General features: G+C 35.3%; 1 protein-coding gene across 1 annotated transcript in view; it reads right to left on the minus strand.

Annotated features, from left to right (window-relative positions):
- LOC125233896 overlaps positions 1-22,738 on the minus strand; it is a 169,688-nt gene that overhangs the window by 75,877 nt on the left and 71,073 nt on the right. Inside the window, 1 exon segment of the mRNA XM_048140064.1 lies at positions 15,844-16,017. Within this exon segment, the coding sequence (XP_047996021.1) occupies positions 15,844-16,017 (174 nt within the window).

Consider the following 22,738-nt stretch of genomic DNA (forward strand, 5'->3'; position numbering starts at 1 on the left):
ACATATAACGACTTGACTTTAACGGTAACAATTTTTCAGAGAGCAGTATTTTATTTAATACCTACATTGCAGTAAGTAATAGATAATTGATAAAACTTATAAAAAACAGTCTAATGGCCTTATTCATGTAAGTTTCATACGTAAGCATGTCGAATCAAATAAACCGATGGTCTGTTGTTTACAACTGAAGAGGCGAATTTCAATAGAGCTTTCTAAAAGGCTGCTAAGGTTTATAGATACCAAAAGACATATATAACCTTTGCATAGACAGATGAAGTCTAAGAAACCTCATCAATACCATACCTCAAAACCTCAGTACCATACAGAAAAAGGTACGGTGGCCTAGATGGCATTACACCTTTGGGGTACGCTCAGCTAGATGGCGCTAGTATTAATATTTGACATTTTAAAACATATCAAGCTAAGAATAAGGGCCAAATTGTCAAAACTGAGGTTCATAAGTTTTAAGCCTGTGCCAAGAGGTATGCAGTCTATGCATTTGTGATCACACATTTTACTTCGACACTAATCCTCTATAAGCCACTCGATCCTCTTTGTAGATACCTAAGGGGTAATCTCTGATAGTTTTCAAGCTTTAGATTATACCTTCCTTTTCATAGTGGAACCTCTAGTATTCAATATCAATAAGACATAATGTTAAAAATCTCTTCAGTTTAACTCTTTATTTAACTGACCTTCAGAAAACCATTGTAGCGTGATATTTTCTCATACTATGAGCTAAAATTGCTTTAGAAACATGAAGCATAATTATGTGGATACAGCGTATCAGATTTGCCACCCGTAGCTGCGTAGCCTCGGTCACACTCTTACAATAGTATACACATACAGTATGCAAATAATACATCTTAATATAGAGGAGAGCAGTGCCTTCGAGTTTTGTTATTACAATCAGTGCATTTACATTTCATAAATAAATGCATCTCCTGTAGCTAATGACGCCACACCGAATGTTTCCTGTGGACATGAGCCTTTATTTAAATCCGTTTTATCGTATTCGGTGTGAATTTGTGATTCTACGGTCGTGGTTTTATATCGGTTTAGCATTTTAAACTGGTGGGCAAGTATTTATTTTAACATTAAAATTGTTTTTGCCACGTGTTTACCTATCTGATTTTGAAGTGAGTAAAGGCTGGCACTAGAATTGCTATTTTACATTTCAAATCTGTCCTAATATACTGCTTATCAGGTTACCATCACACAATTTCCATTTAAATAACTCGGTAGATGTCTATCGGAATATAAAATTAAAAATGGAAATTGGTATCTACTCTTCAAAACTAAATAAACTAAACTCTAATGCCACCCTTAAGGATTGCATATATCACGTAATTACCTAATTAAAATTATAAACTACGAAATTCATTCTTACCGAATTGAGTAAGATGTCGACGAATTCGATTTATTGAGTGTACAATGTGCGATATTTATGTGGAAATAGTTTCTGAGTTATGAGGGGGTCAAAAGTGGCTCCAAATAGTTCGTGTAATATTACACACGGTGCCGTTGTCGTTCTGTTACTTGAACTTGACTTGACACTTGAACAAAAGTTGGTAGGTAATAAAATTGTACATAAATATAAGGTGATTTTAGCCTATCAGATTCAAGTTAAGTTTAAGGTGGTTGTGGTAATTGCTATGGTGAGCCAACTCGGCTTAAATATTGAGATTCACTCGGTTGCAACACTTTACTTAATACATTCGGTTCAAGATTGAGTGACAAGGAGGCAGTCGTAACAGCTAACTTTCAACTTTGATTGACACTATGCACTACTCGTTGAGTTAATAATATTGAGTACTAATTTATACTGTAACCACTTCTATTTACTTCAAAGACGGCATGACGTAATGCTTTAAACGTTTGCTCTTAACACTTTAAAATGGATTTTATTGGAACACTTGTACGGTAGGCCATTCTATTAAGTTTAACCGAAATCTTACAAATCGCTAAGTATTAAATTTGTAATAGCAGTAAAATTTCTTGTTACAATGTGAATTAATATTTATGTTGATACGTTGTGTAATACTTATACGTTGATATTACCCGCATTATCCCTACGAATAAATCTCTGTTTGATAATTTTCAAAACGCCCTTACACATTAGAAATTGCACGTGGAATGAAACGATCTCAGTAGGTAATAGAAAAAAAGCGTTACTTGATGAACTCTAACACCAACTCAAGTGCAATTAGCGGCTATATCAATTACAAAGGAAACCCGATTGAATGATACATGAAACAAATTAGCCTATTGAGCAAAAAAGCTTCATACAGAGACATATCATTTGGCCGTGTTCTCACGGACTCTAAAAAATCGAGTACCAATCATTACATGGACCTCTCGAACTGACACGTAGGTATATTAATTCCAGTAATGACCGGCCGAATGAGGCTTCTTTCGTCACACCGTATAGAAAACATCAAATACATATAATTAGAGGTATCTATAAACTACGGGAGTGTGATTCGTCTTCTTTAATTACGAAGGCCGGGCCCGAAGGTTGCGGGTTGAGAAATCTATTGGATTCTGCTCGAAGGTGATGCGATCAATCAGCGAGCATTTATGTTCGGTGCTCGTGAATTGTACCGGTTTTTGGTAATTGTTACTTTTATCGGATTCTAGGATTTTATATTTATGTGTAAGAACAGAATAAATGATTTTGGCAATTGAATTGATTTTGCGCATTAAATTTGTTGTTCGCAATAGTTCCAAAATAAAAAATGCATTTTCTGTTTGCACCATTTTCTTAAGGTTTTGTTTAGCTATAGTTAACTGTTAGAGAATCCCATTAATATGTCTGCCATTTGTACATATTTTTGGATTTTGTGCAATAATGTTTAAATATATTCGTTTTTTACATTTCACCAGTCTTAGAGTTCGCCATGTCGTGGTATCGTTTCCCTCCCAATAATTTAACCGTAAGCTTTTGTTGCATTGCAACAGGCTTTTCTAAAATTGAAAAGCAATTTATCACCTCTAATACTGTATGTGTAAATGTCATGTCTTGTCCTTGAAACTTTATAATGGTGTCACAATGTCATAATCAGTCAAGAGTTTTTAACATTTTTGACAAGCAATTACGTCAAGGATCTTGTTAGATTAAGTGACATCCGGAGATACGGGCCTACAAAACGTGTGTTGAGGTCATTTGGATTCATCTGGTTCAAGGTACGGCAGCTTTTACATGTATGCGGTTACAAGAAGTATATGAAATGATTCAGTATCTCACCTACATCCTTACGTAAGTATTCAAAGTTGGGTTATAAGGTAAACAAAATACCTAAATCAAACTTTTTAAACTACATAATTTAACTTATTTTTATATATTTCAATATGGTCTATCAACAAACTATCAATGGTTCACATAGAATAACATGAATAGAGAGATGACGAGTTACTGAATACATGGTTAATATTATCGACCTTTTCTTGTTAGTTTGTGTATTTCGCACCTTAAAAGGCCAAGTTCGATGGTTAATCCGGGAATATAGAATACCGTCGCGTAGTATCTTAATTACATGTATTAAGGTTTATTATTGTTGGAATCTGCTTTTAACAGTCCGTGTCTGCGTCTGCGAGGGATCTACATAACATATTGACATGTTCAAAATGTTTATAAGAGCAAAGCGCTTGCGCATGAATGAAGAGCATTATAGCTTCATTGAAGATCGAGTGCAGGTTTATGTTGTGTTGAAAGATAACACTTTTGAGATGTCTTACAGACCTTTATATTTGTTAGTTGTGTAACCTGAGGTGCCTGAGGTTACCTCTCTTTTGGAAATAGGTGATGGGGCAGTTTCACAGTCTGTCGCTTTATTACCTACTCGTAAAATACTCTTATTTTAATTAGACCTAAAATATTTTTCTCTTTGCTTAAAACAATTATATCTTTGCTTTAAAAAACCAATTTAAAATTACTTTATATAATACTACAAAATAGCTAGTGTCTAAATGCTTAATCAATTCAATATATCGTATTGGAAAAACAAACGCATAGGCAATGTTAGTTTTGGTTACTTAATACTTCTTATCTTATATTTTTTAAGAAGTGAGATATCACGTGACGATATCAGTTTTGCAGATAGAGAAATGTTACACTGTGATTTGTGGTTGGTTAATACACGCACGAGTGCTAGGAATGTTGCATATACGAGTAGAAACGATCAACGCCATTATTGTTATACGGAATAAGGTCAACTTGGATCCTAAGTACCGACAGCATATGAAAGTCGAGCACAATCGTTTGGTTGTAAAAAATATCTCTTGAATAAATATGAAAATTGATGTGTGGTGAGATTGCTGATACATATATCTAATAATTATTTAATAATAAGATTAATCATCGTGGTTCTAGTTTTGACGTTTTTAACAAAACTAGTGCAGTTATCTTAGATTACATCATAATGATGAATAAGTAAGGTAACACTATTTTTACTTCAGAACTAACATATATTTACAAACAATATACAGTACAAAGTGCACATTCAATCCAAATGTCACAACCGTTCAATTAAGAGCAGGTATGTAAACAAACATCTTTTAAAAATGTTGGCTGTTGGCTTTTCTCCAGCCAGTACCCACAAGAATGTATATTTTAACTAGTTGCACAAGTTTCTTTTGTCATTGTATAAAATGTATAATAATGATGCTCTGCGTTTCTGATGTTTTGTGTCTTGGAATGTGCTACGATTAGACTTATGCTATGCGCACAGACACGGATTACACATACAGTTACCGATACACATTCAAAATCATAAAAAGTATATTAATGTGGAAGCCTTAAGGTCGAAAATGAGACGTAAAGCATCTAATTACATTAAGACTTATGTTTTTGTAGATCGTGTGATCGATGGTTTTGGTGACGCTACGTAGACATAATGGGAGTTAAAGTTTCGGCCAGTAATTGATGGGGAGAAAGGCCGAGATTTGATTAATTGGAGTGGTTAGAGCAGGTACGTATGGATTCTGCAACAGCTCGTATGGTAGTCGTGGTGGTCGACCACCGGTGGCCGCGTTATTGATAACTTGGCTTGTTATATAAAATTCCCCGCCAGTTTAAAGGTCGATTGCGAGCAAGTTCTGTTGCGGTTTATAAATTGCGATAATTTCGATTGCCTAAAACCTTTTAATATTGCCAAACTAAAACAGCCCTCGAATATGGAATGTGTGTTAGTAATGTTTAGTAGGTTTTACGATAACAATATTAACAATTGGGCCATAAGTCACTTTGATTACATTTTGTAAGTTTCCTACTGAAATAATAAAACAACAAAGAAGAATATCAAGTATTTTTAGCAACGTATATTTTGAAAGGGGTCCTGCCGTTTCGCCAAAAAACGTTTCGTCAAATTTCATTTCCCAATAATCATATCGCAATAGTTTCATTTCTCAAAGTATTGTTTGGCAAGGTATGTTTCACCAATGAATTTGTTTGGTCAAATTATCATTTGGCACAATTTTACTTAGATCAAATTTTATTTAGACAAAACTTTATTTCACAAATGTTTTTAATGGCAAAACTTATATCCCAAACACATGTTTGGTCAAAATTTCATATCGCAAGTTTCGAAAATATTTAGGGCATTTGCATTTTTCATTTCTACGGGATCGTATTTTACCGAAGATTTTTTTGCCAAATTTAACTTAAAATCTGTCAAATGATAATTTCAGTTTTATTACCAAGTGCTTTAGTTACACAAGAACGACAAAGAAGGTTAGTACATCTTTATTTTGTCAAATTAATTACTAGACAAAATTATTTTGTCAACTATTTTTTTTTGTCAAAAAATGTTTCTACAAATTACACCATGCAAAGCCACGTTTGACAATAAATATTACAAGGCATAAATGTAATGTAATAATTTTATTAGTATTGTAACAGAAAAGTCGTGTGTGACAAAGCCAGTTTAGGTGCGACGACGAGCGAAACGAGGAGGAGCGTGTTAAGTAAATGAACAGTGAGCAAACCGGAAATGACTTTTTAAAGTAATTACAAATTAATAGAACATAATGGTCTTGAAAACATCAGGTTTTCTTTTTAATAAAATGTATCCGGACATGTAAGTGAAAATGTCATCCTTGACATTTGCAGCAGGAGGAAAAAAAAAGTAGGTATGAGATACACATTATTTCACACAAATCTTGAACACAAACTACAAAGTATAAAATCAACCAACAAATTTCCAGTGCGCCATTTAATTACAATATATTGGGAAATGGAAATTTTGCCTAACAATACCTTTGACTAAATAATATTTGGTAAAATGAAATTTGACCAAGTAAATATTTTGAAACAAATACTTGCCAAAAAAGTTTTGCTAAATGTCAATTTGCGATAAGTTGTTTTGCCAAACGTTTATTTGGGAAATGATAATTTGGGAATAATAGTTTGGGATGTGAAACTTTGGGAAACATTTTTTGGCGAATCGTCAGTAAACCATTTTGAAATGATGTAAAATGAATCATTTCCTATACTCCTGGCGGAGTAAAGTCTCAGTGCCCGCTCGTCTCAGGATTCATCCTTTCACAAAGTGAAACTTTTCACCTAGAAGAGATACTGCTTGGATTTAGTATGTGTCGGTTTCGTGACCGCATACCCATTAGCGCTAAGCGACGCTTGCGCAAGGCACACTTTACTTCAGCAGTTAGGCGCAAGTTAATCTGGGAAAATGTTCCCGCATAGAGCTGCTATCGAAATGTCTATAAAATATTAAACACATTAGTGTTTTGAGTACGCCCTTTGATCGGTTGTATTTATTGCAATATCAATAACACCGATATTATAAACTGACATGCACTTGATAATTTTGGCATGTTTATAGCGTTCGTTTGGTAGGTACTGTTGAAGGAATTGATGAATTTGATGAGTCGTGTATACTTAGAACCTATGTACTTGTGCAAATTATGATACCTACCACAACAGTTTAATACTGTAAACTTGTTAAATAGATTGTACTACTTTTATGCTTACAGCAGGTATAGCATATCATCTTGAAATGCGACATTAGTTCACCCTCGTAGCACAAGACAAAACAGTCATACCTGGAAATAAAACAGGTCCTATCATTTATTATCCTTACGTGGAATAACTGCAAATAAAACCCAGTTTAATATGAACCTAAACGATGATTAAATTACGTTTATAGCAGTATTTGCCGTACAAACGGGTGACACGGCCGATAGAGTCATGCACTTTGTACTTAACGATGCTGTAAAGTTTACGTAAGTAAACGATAGTGTTAAATACGAGCCTTTAATAAAGCGCTGTTAGTGTAAGACGCTTGCTGATAAGATATTGAAGGCTTCATGTAAATAATGGGCAAATCGGGATTATTTACAACTGAACGGCGGCCAGGGATATTTGGATACCACGCTGTGATACATCAAGTTAAAATGGTCACATGAATATGAGTAGAATAGCAACCAATCCTGATTACTCGACATTGGGTACGGTTTATATTTATTATGACCTTGACAGTGTCAAAATTGACGTTTTTGATTGAAGAATATCAAAGATAATAGAATTTCTTTATGATGTGCCTATGAAGAAAACTGATTTATTTGTGTACAAAGAAAATATTGGCGCAAAATATTTATTTCCAATTAGTCAAAATCTTAAATGGTTGACCAACATTTTTGTTATAGGTGATCCACGATAATTTTGCAACGATTTTCACAGCCTCGCCAGTGCAGATGTTATTCTAAACGTCAAACTTTGATGAAATTATTTGGAAATTATGACGTTTACTTAACCCTTGCCTACCTTGGCGTTCAAAATTGTTGCAAACTTTTTGTGGGCTGAATCTACGAGCTGTATGATTAATAATAAGGAGTTACCGTTATAATACACTAATAATTCATCTATATTTTTCTAATATAGAATCGCTAATTACATACAGAATATAATATATTGCAACTAAGGTCCGACCGAGATTCTCGGCCGCGAATAAATTGTATGAAGTCTCGGCCGAAAATCCCGGCCGGCCGAGACTATCGGCCGAGACTTCATACAATTTATTCGCGGCCGAGAATCTCGGTCGGACCTTAATTGCAACTACATATTTACATCCATATTTAGGTACGACTAGGCGTATCAAAACGGCGACAGTTGTAATATTGTACAACTACGAGCTACTGATTGACAACCGATCACTGGGTGGCAAGAACTGGGACGAACTGCATTGGACGTGCTCTGCAGTTTTTGCAGTCGGCGACCTGTCGCGTGCGATTATACGTCGGCATTCCGACAATCTTACGGATACAAAAACGAGCAAACGCCTATTGAGACGGAAAAAACAGGGTCAGAGATCAGCTTAAATTACTGAGAAACTACTGTAACATACCAGATTCTTTTACGATTTTCTTTTTGTTATTTTTTTCAGATTGCGTGTAAACCTGTTTTTATAAGAACTGCCTCTATCTTAATTAACCTATTTACTCTTAACTATTTGGTTTTATGGTGGTTTTATGAGATATACCAAAGAGGATCGAGTTTCATATGTCTTTGGATATACCAAATATATACGTCAAAGCCATAAAGCAACGTCAAAGAGCAATACGTCGTCAATTTCATCATTGTACAGTACTTTTTATGTATAAATGGGACTGAGGATTTCATAAAATATGCGAACTGGAAAAGTGATTGTGTTTATAGTATTTTGTATTTATTCACAGTGCATTTTCTTTCAAGTGCAATGTACAATTGACATGACCAAATCTGATTTCACCTACATAGCAAAGCACTTATCTATAACCGATTGCCGGAAACTGGTAGTATCTTTACAGAACCTTAGCTATGCGCTCCCTAGCCGTTTATCAGATGCAGTGAAAAAAGTTCATAAAAAACAGACTTGTATACAACTTTTATTGGCATGGAATAGTGAAGATTCAAAAGCCGGGGGCAAAGGTAGAAGTCACGTAGACGTCGCACACAGACTGCGTCAACTTGATAAAAAACATCTAGCAGATTGGCTCGGAAGATCAGTTTTTAACGAAATGGCTATTAATGTGCATGAAACTTTTAACAGTTATCCGTTCAAAGTTAAAAAGGTAGTGAAGTCCACTGACACTAAACATTCTAAGAGTAAAAATATTAGAACTGAAGGTTGGACGAAGTATGATACTGTTCTATGGACTGGTATTATAGCAGGAGTCGGTTTTGCGTTTTACCAAGTTGTAGATCGCTCTTATGTTAATAAAAGAAGACAAAATTATGGCAAATGCGAGCTGAAAGATTTATTGGTTCGAGATCATTTTGAAAGTGATGACGACTACGCAAGTGAAAATATTTTTTTTAATAGTATCGAAAACTTCGACGAGGATTAAAGGTATGTTATGCAATATTACCTACGTATGTTACATTTACGAATTATAACTTTAGACATCTGATATCTTAATATTTTGTCTGTAAACTATACAATAATAATTCAGAGTAGACATATTAACGGCGCAATCACTTTGTAAATAATATTACCATAGCTTCGAATAGGATTATTATCATTGTCGTTATCATAAGTATTACTGGGCAAGTAAAACAAATTATTGCATTAAGATCAATTTGTAGGTTCGATTGGATTTGCAGATTTTTTGTATGTGATAGGGTTGTTAATTTGGTAGGCCCAGGCAGCCTTTGACTTATACAGCTATACCCATTGATAAGGCTGTTATAAGCTGCTGTCACAGTGACTGTCCACTAACAAGGGGCGTGTTCATGCGCAAACGCAGCCATCGGCCGTGTCATCGCGGCGGCGCGTCGATAAGCCTCATTAGTGGCCGTCGTTCTTAACTTCATCAACCGATACTGGGGCCCGGATAGCTGAAACTACGCGGAGATTGAGTACACTGTTTGTTTAGTTGCTATCTGTTTGTAGGAATTAAAATTTAAAATGTCACTGTAAGGCTTCACGATGCGTATACATATATGTACCTATATAGTCTATAATACTTAATAGCGAGCTTCTAAAATAGAGAGTTCTGCAACTCCAACTGCTACAAAATAAGGACAAAAATATGCTCGTACCTTTACTAAAATTTTTGTGACAAAATGATCCAACAATTGTTAATCGAAACATAAGTAAAAATGATAATGTATATTCGGGTACAATAGAAACCTTCAGAATCCCGGCTGGTCCCATAAAATACCGATAATTGAATTTTCCATATCCACTTTGGGTTAACCGATAAAGTTAAGTGTTTGGATTTACCCGAATGCACCCTAGGTGTTGTTGAAACTTTAATTCATTTATTGTCAACTAACCTATAACTCAGGTCCTTATTATCATAAACAATGTACAGGATATTTCCTTATTGCGCTGCAAAGTGCTAAATTATTTCGTTTTGTGATTTATTATTCAATTTATAATAATGTCATTATAAATTTTAGATAAAGTCAATATAATTGTAGTAGGGTATGAGTTATGCGCGAATTATTCAACTATGTTTAGTTAATTATGGTAGAGAAAGTCTTTTTTTTAAAGAAAGCTTCAGTATATCATTAAACCGTATAAATGGTTACTACTAGTAAAGTAAAAGATATAGGTAACATATTATATTATGTTATTGAAATATAGTGGTGCTGCAAATGTAAGATGCAAAAAATGCTAAATAATTCAGTGTAAATACGAATTATCCCCGAAAACTATTTTGATTTAGTAGGTTACAGATACAGATACTGATGTGCCGACGGAAAGTTTCCAAAATTCTGAAATTTTCACATAGGAAAACTTCGGAAACTTTCCATACTTTGTATGGACAATTGTATGGATGGAAACTTTCCATTTCATACATTTAAATTCCCTTTATTTTTCGTGAATTTTTCAAGAAATTTAAGATTTTTTGGAAAGTTTCCGCAACTTTCACATCACTAGATACAGACATTAACTAAAGCCATCCTATATTTTTTTCAGTTAACTATGACCAGATTAAGGACTGCTGCTACTAGTGCCATCAAGAATTCGGGGTAAGAATATTAATATTAATATCGATATTATCGATAAAATGTACCTTCTTAGATTTTATATTGTTGATTAACACAAACATTTTAAAATATTTAAATTTTGACATTTAAAACTAACCTTAGTCCTCGTGTACAAATTTTTGTACATATTCTAAATTTTATTTTGAATTTTTATAATATATAGTAATAAAGGGTTCCAATTTCAAAAACAAAATGCCTCCACTGAGGAACTTAATAGTACATTGTGCAACAAGGGGAGGAAGTTGAATATTACTAACGAGAGTAAGTTAAATCGCGATGGCTTGCCGGAGCGATTTAAAACTCGAGTTAGTCATATTCATACTCCCCGAGTTACACACAATGTTTTTCATCGCACTCGCAATGTAAAAAATATGTAAATAGATGTAAAAAAGTTAAGTACGCTACAAGAAATTTTATTATTCCCTTGGGAGAACGATTTTTCTATAACTCACGCTCCGCCTGCGTGCAATAGCACATTTAAAGTGCGGGTGTGATGAAAAATTAATTATATTTGTGCGGTTATTTAAAAGATCCCATATTTAATATCAGAGAAGATGATATTCTATGCTGTCATTAACTTGTGTGGACAAGACAACATCAACGGTAAAATAAGTCCAAGTTCTTAACGAAACATAATAATAAAATAGTAAATTGACAAACAAATTTACAATAGGGCCTGTTATTGGTTACCATAAGTTGTAAAAGAGCGTAATGGAATTCTGTCAAGAATCTGTCGAACTCAAAGAACAAAACATTGTTAGCTAATATTGTGTCATGTAGGTACGGAACCCTCAGGGCGCGAGTGACACCTATATTCGCAGTAATATTAAAGGAGTCGCAGGCGTCGCACCGCACGTGCGCGCGAGTTTATTAATCGCCTACGAGCTGGCCGCGACTGCGTGCATTAGTTATTCTCAAACGTTCCTTGTTGCCCAGGCTCCCATTTAGCGTGGGAGCTTGCATACATATTGGGAATTAATTGATCATATATATCTCACCACTTCATGCTTGAAAAATAATTGTATAGAAATATTTCTATTAATATCACCTCGTGTGGTGACAGGCTAAGAATTTCACCACACCCTTTCCTCCCGTGGGTGTAGTAGAAGTCGTTTGTGGGGTATGGGTTCAATTGCTAAAAGTGGTACTTGAACAGTTTCATGTGATTTGCCTATCCCTTAAAAACAGGCGTGAGTATGTATGTATCAATATCGCACTAAAAGCTTATGATAAACAGCTTATGTCATTCGTGGTTGGTATTTATACAGTTTTTATACTGGATAAAAGTACACTTAGTGCCCGTTTAAAATATGCACAGCCTATATTTCTACTAATCAACCTAATGTTTACCTACGTCTGTGAATAACGGTAATAAATAAATGATTCCCTGGCTCTCATCATAAACCTGTACAAAAGTTAACCTTTACCGGCCAGTAAATCAAACGGTAATCGATAAAATATAGACTGCAGCTATAAAAGAGTAAAAGTTTTATGGATCTAAAATACTACTAATGATCATCATTGGGAAGTTTATCAATTATTTTATAAGGCAGATAGGACATCGACTTATTATGTGTGAAGTTATTGCTTAGGCTATCTATCATAGTATTTTAGTATGATGTGGTCAGAAGTGTTTATCTGAATGTTATGTATTTATATCAATAAATTTTATTATAAACTAAAATAAAGGTGACCGCCGGTAACTAGAGCCACCAAAAGCTATGGAATAATGAATTCTATGATGGCAGTACTTCAATTAATTGCAAATCAGAAAATAATAAATATACTTCATACAGATTTGCTATGACAACAAGTTTCCACTTTTAGTCAACTTTAAAACTACCTATTCGAAATATTTTAAATAAAAAAGAACAAGCTCATTTACGCACATAAATTGAACCACATGTTTCCATTAAAATAATCATACCGTACAGTTCGGCGGGCAAGTGCGAACAAGCTAATAGTGCCAATAAAAACAGAACCATCAGATAAGCTGGTTATAGCGGGTTTATTACCACGAGGAAATAATTACCAAACGATTCTCAAGCTAATGCGTGCTCTTTCAATTACCTCGTGTAAAAGCTTCGATGGAGTGAGGTTGGACATCTGGAGCTGAGGCTTTAGAACATTGCTTTGATTTTATAAAAAATAAATCAGTCAAATTTACTAATAATTACTTATAGTTATGATATTGAATACAGTGGATCAATAAACTTGACTTCTGCTCACTACTTGGTCGGAGTGCAATGATGATGATGATGGACCTCAAATATTGTCCACGACAAATTTTATATCTTTTATTTATCAAATTATAGTTAAGTTCGAGTTAATAAGCAACTGAGCATTGTATGTCGGTGTCAAATCGTAAGATCCGGCAGATCATGAAATTTATAGGCATTACAGCCCCGTTCTAGCATCAAGTTCTGGGCAATTTTCCCTTCGGCCATCTGAAGCAACCGAAAGGAACTATCTTTTTGTTAAATGCGACAGCCGTCCAAACATTGCACGGGGACTTCTTTTTTTATGAGATAGGAGGCAAACGAGCAGACAGGTCGCATGGGTGTAGGCTCTTTTCATGAAGGTTTGAAGGTCGTATCGGTCCGGAAATACCGCAGGCGACAGTTTAGCTGTGCGAGGCAGGAAGTTTTTTCACTTTACGATCTGTCGGATCTTACGTACGGGCAGCAACATAACACACTAGTGAGGTAATCACAACTCACACTGACGCTCTACTCTTTAACGTGTTCGAGCACCTGTTAGACGTTTTTTGTACAAGATACTTAATATTCACTTAAATTATTTGAAAGTGAACTCGTTAATTATGCTCTCATCAATTTTATATGTAATATTTCAAAATTGAACTCTAGCATCGGGCGGGTCACGTGTTATAATATGCTGTTTGGAAACTGAGTGGAAGTGTGTAGTGGAATTAAAGTTTATTGGTTCCGTACGTACTGAAATTATAATAATTAAGTATGAAAAAATGGAAAAATTTACGCTTCCGGCGGGACTTGAACCCGCACCATTTTTGCAATCCGTGCAATGCTCTTACCAATTGAGCTACGGAAGCCACGCCGGACTTCGCAAATCTTTCCATGCCTTTCCTTTTGTACACACGTCTTGGGGTGACGTCTAGCCATAGTCCATTTTTTCCTTTAATATAAAAATGTTTAGAATCGTTAGCAGACGTTTCTGCTTAATAAAAATTAATTTAATTAAGTATGTTTAAGTATTTATATTTCTGATTTATTTTATTTAACAGGAAAGACAAATTAGAATAAATACGTTTTAACACGATTTGCTAGATATTTATAAACCATAATTTGAATTTTATAAGTTTTATGTGACGAGAATTTGGAATATTTTCCCAAAAGGTGGCACTTGTTTAAACGTATTGACGGGTCACGGGCCCCTAATTGCAGAACATTGGTACCCGTATTGACGATTTCTGTACCATATTAATTAACTTTCGAATTGATTACAACTTTTTAATTACCATTTTGTTAATAACCAACTATATGTACGCAGCTGTCAAAGTAATGTAAAAAGAAATAAGGTAGGCAATGATTTCAATCAAAGTGAAAAAGTTAAAATTAGTCTGTCAAAAATCCAGGTAACATCCAAATGTTTAATGATGCCAAGTAACATGGCAAGCTAGTTTGCAAGTATTCAATTTGGCTTAGATCGGATTTTACTATCTACTGCGTATGGTTATTATTTAATAGGCGTTGAAATGTAATATTACATTACTTTGAAAACCCTGACTTAGTTGTAAATTAAATACTGGTAGCTTCAGTAATATGAATAGGTAAAAATAGTTTTTCTTAAACTAATGTTCACACAGTAGTCTCAATACTGGTGTCGCGTGTTCTAATAATTAATTATGAGAGAGTTATCATCCCGTAGTAGATTCCGTATAGCAGGTTCTACGAGGTTAAAACAATTTCAAATGTGCTAAATATATCATGTTTACGATATATGTAGATACGTAGTACATCAGAAACATGATTATTGGTTAATCTATTTAACAAATTACCTCAGGAACTAAAAACTATTTCCACATATACATAGCTTATTTAACACTTTCGCTACCAAGAACCCGACTGTCGGGTACACCGCTCGTAGAAGCGTAGCCGATTACATGGGTTTCCCCGTATGTAGCGAAAATGTCGTAGCGCCGCGTAGAGCCCGGTTTCGAAAGTGTTAAGTATAAATTGAGACAATTCTTATTGAGAGGGTGTTTCTATTCTTTAGATGAAGTGTTTGATTTTCGTAGGTTGATTTGATTTATCTGTTTTGTTTAGTTTTAAGTGTTGTTTTTTTTATTTCATTGAATATGTAATTCAGTGTTTGTGTAGTTTCATAAGTCCTCGTTGTTGTTTTTTCTTCTCTCTCTTTTCATGTAGGTACAGTCACGGACTTTAATTGGTGATCCACTTCTAGCTCATTTTATACTGGAAGATAGCTTAACTATGCTTAACTCTGACATGTCCAGTATAAAATGAGCTAGAAGTGGATTAACAATTAAAGTCCGTGACCGTACCTATGTATGTTCAAACACAATGTAGGTACATTGTTATTGAATAACGTACTATGACTAATATGATTATGACTTAACTGTAATGTCATTTATTACTATTAGCTAACCCAAAACATGATATATGTTGCTCACCTTCTGGTCACTAAAACGCATATGATCCGCCTTCTGACTTTCCTGGCCACCTTCATACCGGAATACGCAGACCTCGAGCTCGAGACAGCTCGCTTACCGTCTGCTGGTCTTTCTTGTCGAGCACATTATCTAGTATTGTCACCTATCTATATACATAATCTAAAAACAAGTTGCTCACCTTCTGGTCACCAAATCGCATCTGCCTCCTCGCGTTTCTGGCCACATTCATTCGGCAGAGGAACACTCTGTCCTCGCCGTCCGCTGGCGCACGAGACAGCTCGCTTCGCACCGCCTGCTGGTCTTGCTTGTCGATCACGTCGTACACACTGTCCCCGTGGATTAACAGGTCTTCCTGTAGAAAAAGGATATTTGTAAATAATGTAACTTTTTAAACGCTTAGAACTTATCATCGTGCTTATGTCACCGCTGCTTTTTTTTTTATCAGACTTCGGTGAAATAAGCTGGATATTTTATGTTTCATATAATGGATTACGGCGGTTAATGGGTTAATACGAGACGAGTATTGTATTTGGACGTATATGCTCTTGACTGTGAGTTTTATGGCATTTTGTGCTGCGTGTGCCACCTCAATTAAATGCGTTGTTAATTAATAAGTTAATTTACACCGTGTTTTATTTTTGTTTTCCGTTAAATTCGACATGTATGTGAACCACCTTGTATATCACTTTTAGTTAAATTCACAAAAAAAAATCAAGTTAATGTCAAGTGATTGACGGCACATGTCAAAACAAATAACATTGGGAAGTGGTAAAGGCTGTCACACACGTGTTCGTGTGTGACAGCCTTTACCAGTAGGTAATTATTTTTTATTTTTTTAATAACTCCATAACCGGTAGAGTTAAGACACTAGTTTCTTAGAGAAATTAATTGTATTTAATCTAAAGTACCATCCCTTAAAGTTAACGGAATTCAATAAAAACAGGGTGTATAACAATGTAAATACTCTTGCACCTTTGGAAAAAAATCACACGCACTACATGTTCGAGCTAGAGTGAAGTGTATGCGCCCGCGCCGCCCCCACCACCAGTCAGTAATAAACTAGCTTCAACTGTTTACGCGATTGATTTATTGAAGCAATGAACTGTCAAAGGCTTGAAATGGGCCTGAAAGGGCCATAAATGCCGACACTCAGCAAAACACGCCCCAGGAGTGAAATATGTGAAAAATTCACTGACGGTGATATATCCAGATTGTATTAGCCGTATGTGCGAATTCAATAAAAACCGGGTGTATATTACGATATAATCCAGTTAATTTTTGCGCAATTAATAGTAGAAATAGAAGTAGGTATAAAAGTCTTAAGTTTGTGTTTGATAATGCAAAATAGATGAAGAACATTGAAATGTCTCGTCTCAGCATTGTGCGAACAATTTCTAGCGCTGATTTTCCGAGTAGACCATCCGGTGAAGCAACGAATTGTAACAAAATATTTACAGGCGAATACAAATATTTGCATACTGCTCAAACTACACTACCGCATAAAAGGTACAAAAACCATCTAGCCAAACAAAAGAAATGCTAGCATGGAATGGTAATTGCGGAACCCGTCGCCGCAGAGTTCGTTAAACGCTTTTATTTTTAAACAGCCGTATACTTAGGGGAGATTGCGTCGACATTTTCATCAGTGAGCGACCGCAAGGTATTATTTTAATCGCGCGCCCGGCACCTTTGTACCGTTGCCTGGGGTCTATACGGTCTACGCGTAGCCTAACTTGGTTTTAAGGGAAATGTACAGCGACACTTTGGATTTCATTACATGTACGTAGGATTCTAGAAACTGCGTCGCTCACTCGATCACTTCTATAAGTGCATACAAGTATATCCTACTTTGTACTTTATGATTGACTTCTAGTGATAAACTGGGTTTGCACTTTTGCAGTTCAACGTACATGTTACCAGTAAAACCTAGGTTTTACCCTACTTCGGGCTTTTACAGTATCGACGCGTATGTTGACTGGACTTCGAACTGAAACTGCAATTTAATGAATACTACATAGTATAAAACAAAGTCGCTTTCTCTGTCCCTATGTCCCTATGTATGCTTAAATCTTTAAAACTACGCAACGGATTTTGATGCGGTTTTTTTTAATAGATAGAGTGATTGTAGAGGAAGGTTTACATGTAGGTATAGTACCCGTGTGAAGCCGGGGCGGGTCGCTAGTAATGAATAAATTGGCATCCAGCCTGGCTAAGATCGGGTGCACACTCACTGGATACGTACACGTAATAGAATTAAATAAAGTTTCACTAAAGTAACGAAAAAAAAATCACTATACTGTTTACGTATACTTACTGTTTTTGTATACTTGTTTACACCTATGTTTCATATTATAAGTTAATATTTATCCGAGGAAATAATAATTTCCAAAGTGACCCCTGTACACCTACGTCGGGGTCAAATATTAATTGTAGAACAATTTCTTACCTTTCCGAGTAAACTTTCAATTAGCCCGAGACAGCTTAAATAACTTTAATTAAATCATAGCGAGTGAAAGAAAATTTCCTCTAGATTGCAAGCATTATGTAGCATGGTAGGGATAGGGATGCCAAATAAATAATATCTGACCCACTTGACTATGAGTTTTGATGTTTCAGAATAAGTACGTTACTCGATTCTGTAAACGTCACAGAAAATCGTTTGGTGGAGCTCTCCATACAATTGAATACACTACTGAGTAATCAATTCTCAAATCTGAACTACCCTTCAACAAACTGTTCTAATACAGTGCGATTAAAATCAGTTAACGATTCGGCTTTTACTCTTCGGCTTCGGCTCTTATCGGGGTCGCATAAGTGCGAGCAAGATACACATAAAACCCGAATCGTTATCTGATGTTAATCGTACTGTACCTAGTACTAAGAAGATACAAACCAAGTACTATACAACCTATTCTGCTGCTGCTATAGAAGTTTAAGATAATTTTTAAGACACGTCAAATAATTGCTCTCTAGATACGAGTACGATGTGTATCGACTAAGTCCCATTCAAATCGTATATGACGTACATACACATTGCCTCTGAATTAGAAATGATGATATTACGGTTGGCAACCCTGCCCGGGGTCACGCGTCACGCTCCGCCCACCTGTCGCGCGCCCTGCGTTAAGACATAATTGCGCGCGTGCGCACCGTTGTGTGGGGGGCGCGGGCGCACACGGGACAAGGGTTGTTTGCTTTTTGTTTACATACCCTCTCTATTTGTATTCCATTACATATGATAGGTACTCGTTGTGTTGTTAATGAGCGATACTTTTGGTTTAAATACTGTACTATTTTTAGATTCACAAAAAAGGGATAATTGAAGTGGGTCGGTCACTGCTTGATACAATACTCTCAATACACTCGTGATAAGAAGATGTACGTAAACATTTTTAGCATTTGCCAAAGCAGCTTCATTTCACATCAGTTTTACTTTCTTTTTAATCTTGGAAGTTATTATTAGCATTATCTATTATTTTGAACAGTTCTGTTGTGAATTATGCCATCTGTGGTGAGTTTTTTTTAATTTTATAACAGATTGTAACTGCTTTTTGATAACACATAACAAGGGTTGCATTATTCCGTTTATTATGTAATCTTTGAATTGCATAGTAAGGAAATGCAAGCGGACGTATTATAATATTAACACACACAACGAACTTGCATTCTTCCTTGAAAGCTAGACCACCAGCACCGGCTAACCTCCTTACAGCATAATGCACTAAGTGAAAATAATTTAATTGTGTACAAATAAACTAATTCCTTGTGGGCGGATCCGCCCCGGGCAGTGATGGGCCTACATGTGAACAATGCAATTTATGCACACTAGAGATGCGCCTGAGCACTGTGATATATGAAAGGCTTGATGTAGTTGCTTAATTACGGACTAAGAGGTAAGGCTTTGTACCACCCACTTTCACGGATCTCTCGCGGAGAGTGGCCCCTGAGTCCGTTGAAGAAAAATAACAGATTTGCCAGGTTGGAGTACTCTAAAGTAGAAGTACTCCAAGATGCAGAAGTTCTACATAGGTATAGGTATACATGTACATATATGTATGTGCTCCGTGAATAAAGTTTTGTTCAGTGCGGTCATGTTTTTAAGAATTAACTATATGCGCATTTATTGTATAGGTAAGGTAAACGTAATTCTTCGCTTACCTATACAAAACGCTGAACATTTTGCTCTGTTTACGTACATATCGGTTCGTATAAGTAACTAGTCGGATTCATCCCCAAAACATATCTCGCCATTGTGATTCAGAACTAAAAAAATAATTGAATAAAATTGCAATTAGTTTTGATAAAGAATAAAAAGAGAATCAGCTAGTGTGGCCGGCCCTCATTACTCACAGCATCTGTTTGTTTACAGCGCTAATGCCGCCGCGGTGGTCCATTGAATTTATCTCTATATCTTTGGTATCATTGAAATTATTTTCTGCTTTCACCGCAGTTCTTCGGGTTTCGTTGTTTTCGATTGATTCCAGCTTGGTTCCCGTTATTTAGCATTTAGATTGGCCGCTGATACGGCAAATGATCGGTCCAGTTATGTCTGATTGTGAGATTTTTGGATTCGATCTTCAGGTAATGCGTATTCTATTATTGTGATCGACGCCGTTATTTTGATCAGCATTCAATGGAAACATAATGTATTAATGTTATAATCAACGGATATAATAAGTCCGTTTGTGTTTGTTTATAATGTAACTGACTTTACATATTCTAAAATTCTCTGACCAGTTAGCTCTCTATACAATTAAACCTAATTATATTTTTAAAACTGCATATATTTTTGATAATATCCAAGTCCTCAGAAGAATTTAGGTCTTTCTTTAAACCAAGATCACCTGTATTTAATTGATTCAATTATTTATCGAATTCAAAATCAAGGTTAGGAGGTCTTTACTTACTATATTAGAAAGATTGAAAACCGTTTAAATACTTGAATTATGAATCAAAAGTATCAAAACCTACTAGTTATGCTGTCGTAGTCAAGTTCTTCTCACACCCAATAAATCATCTGTCAGCAGACTTGTAATCCACATCATACGCTTCAATTACACCCAACAAATGTACAGTCAGAATACAAGCCTCCGGATACTAACTCCCGTTACAAAACAAGGTCTTAAGCGCCCATGAACGCCGTACTAATAAATGCCTTTATTCCTTTAAAGCTCGATATGTAGATTAATGATGGATATATGAAAACGCTGATTATAAATGCGTTATAAATTAGTGTTTGTTTAATGTTGATAACAAGGTACCATGATATTAATCGTTGTGGATTTACAACATGGTATTGTGTTGGACTAAAACAGAAGTCATGTTGTAACTAAGTATAGAGGTAACCTAAATTATTGGTGTGAACGTAGCCATAAGAGGTTCAGTGTCATTGCTATAAAATGATTAATACCTAATAAGTTTTTGCTTTATTCATCATACGTTCCTAATATACTTTTAGTAACTTATTAGGTACCTACACTTAATGTTATAAATGCGTAGTAACTTAATTTTCCTCTATTTTCAACGTTTAAACTGCTGAACCGATTTAAATGGACTGTTTTTATCTTGTAAATCATCTCATAAAGTTTACATATGTAAACGGGGTACAAATTAATATGGAACTGAAAGCTACAATTATATATATTCATTGCTGTTTTAGCATTAAATTACCTGTATATTCGAATACATTGCAAGTAGAAATTGAAAAATTGTTCATGTAGTCGCCATGCAACTTCAGGCAACGTAATATACCTATATTCCATAGCCGCCTTTTTTCTGCGCCGTAGCACATTATTACCTATTAGGTTTATGCTTATGAAATATAATTGTCCATAATTATATTCTGTGTTTGTCCTCCTCAGCTTTGTAGTATTTTTATTACATGTTATGTTTAAAATGTAATTTCATGAGTTTGAGTTTTACATATACATTTGAACATTACTTATAATACGCACATGCCTTGTAGATCGTATATGCGACTTGATCGTACATTATAGGTATTTATTGATGTGATGTAGTACGTCTCAGGACACCAAACAGATTGCAGCGCATTTATCGCCGCGGCGTCGACACGATAACAATTGACATTATGAACAATCGCACATCTCTATGTGAAAAGTCATTTCAGTTCCTTCAGCGAAAGGGCAAAGTCACACAATAGCAATGATAAATACCATATTGCCCAAGGCATAGGCGCGGAACCGTTCGCCCGCACCAGATTAAAAAGACCTACTCTACCGTCTTTCATTCAATAAAAATGGGCCAATTGTTGCAATTGAAGAGCTCTTATTAGGTTGGATGGTTTTATTACAAAGGTATTAATAGCTGAGTATCAATAAATCGGTACAGTGGTTAGCGCGACGAAAGAGCATTGTCTATAGTCTATGGCATTATCATTACATTGTTCGGTTTGCATATTGAATTGTGCGTTCCTATTGTCTGGCTGGTCGGCTGCTACGTGTGTGGTTCATACGTTTTAGCACTTCGCTGCATTATGGGTGTTAACTTTATGCTAAGTTAATTCCTTATCAAGCGCCTAGCGATCGTTAACATTTAATGCTTACAGGCCTTACAGCTAGCTGATTAGTTTAAAGGTTTCCGTCGCATAGACAAAGAGAAATTATCTTAATCACCTTTGGTACAATTTCAATATAGACGTGTAGTGGAGCCATACTATGTGATGTGATGTTACACTATCCTCGTATAGGCGGATCTGTGTTTTCTAATTAAGAAATAACCATAAGGCATGTAGCTATGAGTTTTGAAACGTATATTTCAATAATTTACAGGCATTCCGGGCAGTTACCGGGACACTCCCACCCGGCGATTTGCGCTTATAAACGATGTATTAACAAGCTTGCATTGTTTTTAACTAGATATTTGAATTAAGTACTTAATGATTCTAAAATCTTATCATTAATCTTAATTGTAAAATAACATTAAAATATTGCTCGGAGGTTGGGGTCACACTGTTAGAGTTTGGTCTTTATTGGTGTATAATTAAAGTTGAATGTGGCGTTTTGGTAGATAATAATAGTTGGTATCGATCATTACATTATGGAGCTCATAAGAAT

Source organism: Leguminivora glycinivorella, chromosome 1 (genome assembly GCF_023078275.1).
Source record: "Leguminivora glycinivorella isolate SPB_JAAS2020 chromosome 1, LegGlyc_1.1, whole genome shotgun sequence".
NCBI lineage: Eukaryota > Metazoa > Arthropoda > Insecta > Lepidoptera > Tortricidae > Leguminivora > Leguminivora glycinivorella.